General features: G+C 47.0%; 1 protein-coding gene across 6 annotated transcripts in view; it reads right to left on the reverse strand.

Annotated features, from left to right (window-relative positions):
• The window catches only part of CHGB (chromogranin B), a 69,823-nt gene extending 64,291 nt beyond the window's left edge, over window positions 1-5,532 (reverse strand). The window contains exons 1-4 of one of the 6 annotated variants that reach the window (XM_080585590.1): window positions 5,006-5,032; window positions 4,835-4,929; window positions 4,161-4,271; window positions 2,179-2,345 (exon numbers count right to left, since the gene is read on the reverse strand). In XM_080585590.1, the coding sequence (XP_080441716.1) occupies window positions 2,179-2,345; window positions 4,161-4,271; window positions 4,835-4,929; window positions 5,006-5,017 (385 nt within the window). In that variant the 5' untranslated portion in view covers window positions 5,018-5,032. Of the gene's footprint in view, window positions 1-2,178; window positions 2,349-4,160; window positions 4,272-4,834; window positions 4,930-5,005; window positions 5,033-5,284 lie in introns of those variants that run through there. The other 5 variants (XM_080585588.1, XM_080585594.1, XM_080585592.1 and 2 more) reach the window with 5 other exon arrangements.
• Between the last annotated feature and the right edge of the window lie 468 nt (window positions 5,533-6,000).

Here is a 6,000-nt window from a genome sequence, read left to right on the forward strand (position 1 = left end):
TTCCTTTCCCAAGACAGAATTTGCTTGTCCAAGAAAGTCTGCCAAAGGCAGATCGTTTTTAAAAGACTCCTGCTTTTTTCTGCTACGCTGACCAAGCACAATGGATTAGACAGCTGAGGTGGCATCAAAAAAGAGTTTCAGCAGGCACGCGTAACAGTTTGACGCTGTTATAAAGGAACTGAGATGTTCAGAGCACGAACTGGGTCTGATGTGACGCTTGGTTATTTCACTACCAGGAGCACAAGGTAAGGAACCATCCCACAGTGCGCAGCCCACAGTTACCACAATTGTGGTGTGTTTTTTTTTTTTGCGTGTGAGGGGTCTCCAAAACAAGTGGTGAAGGAGAAGGCTCATAAGCCCATTCTGTCCTTCTCAGTACATCTGGAATTCTTTAAAATAGCAGGGGGTGATGGAGACAGCAAGGGTAAAGGGCCCGGCATTGCAGCATACCTTGGTACCAAGCTTTAGCAACATACTCCACACTGCCAACAACCTGCCCAATGCTATCATCTGGGCTGCAGGCTGCATGTCTTCATTTCCACAAACGTCACCACTGCTATGCCCCAGCCCAGTCTCAGGACTGAGGAGTGGTCATAACGTTCTTCTGTGCATCACATTCATCAGAGCAATCAAGTCCAGATGCCCCAAGACACACTAAAGGGTGTTTGAGCAATTAAGCTGCCCTACACATCGCGGTAACTGTCTCAGCTCCCAGAACTTCTTCATACCTGTGACACATGGCTTGGGAAATCTGAATAGACCAAAGCCCTTCAGCCTGTCCCACCGTTACAGGAACTTCCCCATCCTCACGAGAGAGGAAAAAGGCTTGCTCAGGACATTCCTTGTAGCGGCGGTCAGCACACTTATTCACAAAAAATAATGCAAAACCTCAAACCAGACTCATTATTCTTCTAATGATATATGCATCGTGGCTTTACTGTGAAAAATTTGCAATAGTAGCCTAAGACACGTGACTTCCTGGTCCGCATAGGAAAACCAAGTAAAGACTGGTATCTAGTATTTGCAGATTTTCTTACAGGTTCTGCATGTCCCACAATTAGAGGTGAAAATGACTGCACAAGCAAGTAGTGAACATCGACACAGCTAGACTAGTTTGGTAGGTCCCACTGCTGCTCTGTTTAGCACACTAAATAGCAGTATCCCCACTGAAAAAAAAAAACAATAAAAAAAAAACAACTCATGCATTTAATTCCAAGCAGAATTCTTGATTCTGCAAGGCCAAAACAAGCCACCTGGTGCCCGAGGATGACAAGGCACCAAACTCTACTTTTACACTACTTAAAACTACAAAGTAATTAGAAGTATTATCAGCCACGTTACACCTGCTCAGCCTGCAGATTTGTCTTGACAAACCATCTTCCCACATTATCTGCAATCAGATTCACACACACAACATTAAACATAATTACTACACCCCTCAGCCCAGCCAGTACGAATATATGGCAGAAGTGTCACTGGGCCACTGCATTTTGATTTAACACTTCTTGACATATATTCTATTCATGCCGGTGAGGCTGAGGGATGTAGTAATCAGAATGTGCCAGACATCAGTTGATCCCATATATGCCATTACTCCTGAGAACCTGGAGTAGTGGCTGGTCTAAAATGCTATTTCTGCAGAAATCAGCCCCCTTCAAATAAGGAAACTGCTGTCTCCCAGGAGCTAAACTGAAGCAGCTCATCACATTCGTGTCTTAGTACAAGCAAACATTCTCTCTTGTATTATTCAAGCAACAGGCTACAACGGCCATGTCTCGAGCTCACTAATGGAAGATACGTGGTGAGCACATGAAGAGCACAAGGCAAGAATTTATCTTGAATAATAGTAATTTGAGACAGTAATTCCTACTGATGCCTGTACGATTGCTCTGTGGGCTTGTTCAAGTAATCCTCTTCCTCTGAGAGCACACAAAACATGAATAAACAGTGTCATCAAAACATTAGCAGCTGAGAGCATCCTCTGAACTGCTCTCCTATGTCTCATCAACCCACAATGTACATTGCATCTGTCAAGCTAGAACAGACTGTAGTTCTGGTAAACCGTGTTTTAAGACAAGGCAGATACACCTGTAAGAGACCACTGTTACTCACTCCAATGACGTGCACAGATAATGCACTGGATAAGGAAAGACCACGTGAGAAGGCAGAAGCTGTTACCTGGGAGTGGAGAGGGAAAAGTATCCAGAGAACAAAAAGGCTCCTCACTGCTCTCAGTGCTGCTTGGAGGCTGGAAGATCTCTGCTAGGTCACAAACAGAGGGTAGGTCTGATACGCTGCTCTCCTCCGAGTGATGGCTCGGTGATGACTCTTTTCCTTCCATGGTTCTGCTGCAGAGACACGGAGTCAATTGAGCAGTGTTTCTAGAGCATGAAATTTGAGCGAAAGACAATCTGGCATTCCTGTACTGCTCTGTGAGCTGAGAAAAGCTGTTTTAGAGTATTGGTACTAAATTTAAGAAAAGAGCAAGTTACAAAATAAAAAAAGCACACCCCTCAGCCCTACATTGGATAACTAGGAGCCCACAGCATATCTGGCTTTCTTAGAGGCTTCCCAGAAGTACAGAGTCAGGCTCCAGCTCTAGAAGAGTACCGAGTCAATTCACAGCAGAGCTTTACTACAGCCTTATACTTGTAGCAACACCAAATAGGAATTGACCTAGGCCTTGCTGCAAGGCCTCATGCCAGCAAGACTTTCAGGCAGGAGCTTCACTTAAGCACATACAGTGAGAATGACAATGAGACTGAGCGAGGTAAATGTGAGCTGAAATCTTGTTCTTCTCCCTCACTTAAGTAACAGATGACGCTTTTCACAGGGAAAAAAAATGCGGACAGAACAAAAATGTTTCTCATTAGATGTGAATTTAGTCTCTTACAGAGACTGCAGGAGATTTTGCCCACGTTCCTTCCATCATCTGTTTTGTCTACTTATATGTAATACAAAAAAAAAAAAGCAGATTGTGTCTCTGCGCTGCCACCTCCACCAACTGTATCCTTGTGCTATCTTGATAAAGAACAGTAGGGCAGAGAAACCAGATCTAGCGGACAGGCAATGGATCAGGACCCTATAGACTCTCATTTATTTCCTCTTTTATAACAAAATATGCTGCTTTCTTAATTTTATCTCAGGGGTTTTGTAACAGTGATAAACACTACAGTCACAGGGGCAAAAGAAACCCCTAGAAGTGACAAGCATTGAAAAAATGAAGTGAATAACCCCACGAGGTTTTTATTTAAAAAATAAAATAAAAATAAAAAATAAAATTAAAATAAAAATAAAAAATAAAAAAATAAATTCCTCAGGTGCTTCTGTCCTGAAGAAACTTGTAGCTAAGACACACCTCTGACCGTTGCAGAATGCTGACCAACCTGCTAATGAACAGAGTGAAGATATTGGCTGTGATACTGGAACCCAGCTGCCTTGCGTTGGAGGGACGAGCAAGGTCAGTGCATTCATGGAAACTTTCCACAGACAACAGAGTGGAAAATTAAAAACAAAACAAAGGACACAATCCTCCCCCAGTTTCTTTACAGACAAGGTTCTCCTCGCCCCAAATCACTGATGATCTGTGCATAAGGAAAACAGAGAAGAAACGTACCTCCAATTTGTTTTCCTGCTTGGTGCTACTTTTTAAATACGTAAATACTTTACAGAAGTCTAATTCAGTCCTTGGTCTGAAACAAACAAAACACCCACAACTCTATCCCTCCAAGGGAAAATGGGAGATTATAGCAAGAGGAGATGCTAGTGTAGTACCATAGAAGCCTGAGGCCAACATTGATACGTGTGGGCTGCTGTGATTCTGGCCTTCTCTGTTAGCTGCCTCTGCCAGCCTCTTTCCTTGCGTTGCCACACCAGGGCTGACAACATGGGTAGCCATGTGATGATCAGGTCCAGACAGTTCTTCCCAATTAAAACTAATCACTCCCCTCTCCCCCCAAGTTCTCCCTTAGATCGGCTCCCTCCATGTCTCCACCAACTTCAGAGTGCACTTTGACCGTGTAAGGAAATGTAAGCCAAGGTTGCAGTGGTTCTAATTCCAGAACTGATGGAGAGATTCGTTTGTGAAGACAAACAAGATCTCAGCTCAGCCCTGGGCCTTCAGACGCACAAAGAGACGCACTATTACCCCTGTGCCATACCTGGGAACAGCACTGATGTTGGAGCAGTCAGCTGGGACAGATGCCAGGAGCAAAGAGCTTGTCACTGCTTCAGTATCCCCTCCTTCTTCGTGGTTTGTCAATCTCAGCTCGCTGGAATGAAACAAACAGTCTGGTTATATGTTTTGCATCAGCTGATCAGGCTGACTGGATGGTGTGACCTTTCAAAAGGCATATACCAGCTGAAGTCAACAGTCAGTCATCACACATACCACTGCTTGTCAGGTCTGGCAGAGAGAAAGATATTTTCTAGGAATCAGGAATAGCATATCTAGTAACATCCTTAAATCTTTTGATGGTGATGGAGACCTCCTGGAAAGGTGCAGGTACATGGTAGAAACAAAGCCAAGATTTCCCTTACAAGAAGCTGCCAGACGGGCTGTTTACTCAAAACCCGTAAAGAAGTAAAGCAAACTGCTGATGACACCCTTCCCTCCCACTTGGGGATTCACAAGTTATTTCCACACCAAGTTTATCTAGTGGTGCTTCCATACCAACACTAACATACCAACACATGCTTACATCAAGCCTTTACCAGGAAGAGGGCAGCAAAATCCAGGGTACAGATACAAGCCATAGGTCCAGGAGACCAAATCCTGGCTGCTACCCTCTGCCATTGCCTCAACATTTTAAGCAAACGATTAGGACAAACATACTTCCAAGAAGAAACTGGCTTTGCCTTCAGACCACCCTCAGCCTGGGGCACAGGGCTGCTACCAGGAACTTCCCAGACAAATCCATGTGGTTGCTCCTGCACAAATACAGGGGGCAGATGGCATCCACAGGACACGATGGGCACGGTGGAAGGTGCGAGGCACCGGCATTACCGGCTGCCACATTCAGCTCATTTGGGGGGATGGAGGACAGGAGCCCTCTTGAATCAGCCTCGTCTCTTTCCTCCTTTCCTGCAGACAGAGATGCAGTATTTCAACTACTGCTCCAGCCTGACCAAAGCCCTGGGTGCTTTGCAGAGAAGGGAAACAGGAGCCACACAAAGCAAGCTGAAGGGGACTAAGGGGAATCAAGGACCCCATGAGCCTGAACCCCCACAGCCCCGAGGGGGGAAGCCATGGCTGCTGAGGTGTTTATGTCCATCCCCCACAAACCTTCCCCCCGCTGTTGAGGAGAAAAGCGTGCTGCAGCACCCGACAGACAGCAAAACGTGGCAATGGGGACGATAAAGGGAAAGCCAGCCCTCCCGGAGCCGGGACTCACCCCCACCACGCCCGAACGCCGGGCAGGACGCGAGGGGGCCGGTAGCCATGTCGGCGCGAGGGGGCGGTGAAGCGGGCGGAGCCATCTTGGCTAAGGGCAGGCGCGGCTGCCAGCGGGCGGGTCTTCTGTGCGGGTGGGCGGGCACGTTCGGGGTGAAAAATAGGTGAAAAACGGGTAGTATTGGGGTGAGGCGATCAAGTAGTTTAAAGTTTGATTTTCCTCAGAACATGCAGTTTTTATTTTTTTTTTTGTGAGGTCAGCGAGGAGAGGGTTTCCCAAGCCACGCCACCAAGCTCCTGTGTGTGAGGTGGGCAGAGGAGCGTGGCGTCCTGCGGCAGCGGGATGGATGCCAAACCATCTTGGTGCCTGAGCCCTCCTGCATGCTGCCTTGGCAGCCTCAGCTCTGCAGGAGAGACCTGAGAGGGCTGCCCAGCACAGGGATGGTGCAGCTGCTGCTTTGCAAATCATCCGGGCAACGTACAGGGGTCTAAGGTGCCCCATCAGCGCTCGGTCATTTTACAGCCCTGTTGTGCAAGCCCCAGCCCAAGGCTTTCCTAGGAAAGAAAACACCGGCCATCCCGGCACACCGCAGCCGGCTGAGGTCAGG

Source organism: Anser brachyrhynchus, assembly GCF_964034855.1.
Source record: "Anser brachyrhynchus genome assembly, chromosome: 3".
Lineage (NCBI taxonomy): Eukaryota > Metazoa > Chordata > Aves > Anseriformes > Anatidae > Anser > Anser brachyrhynchus.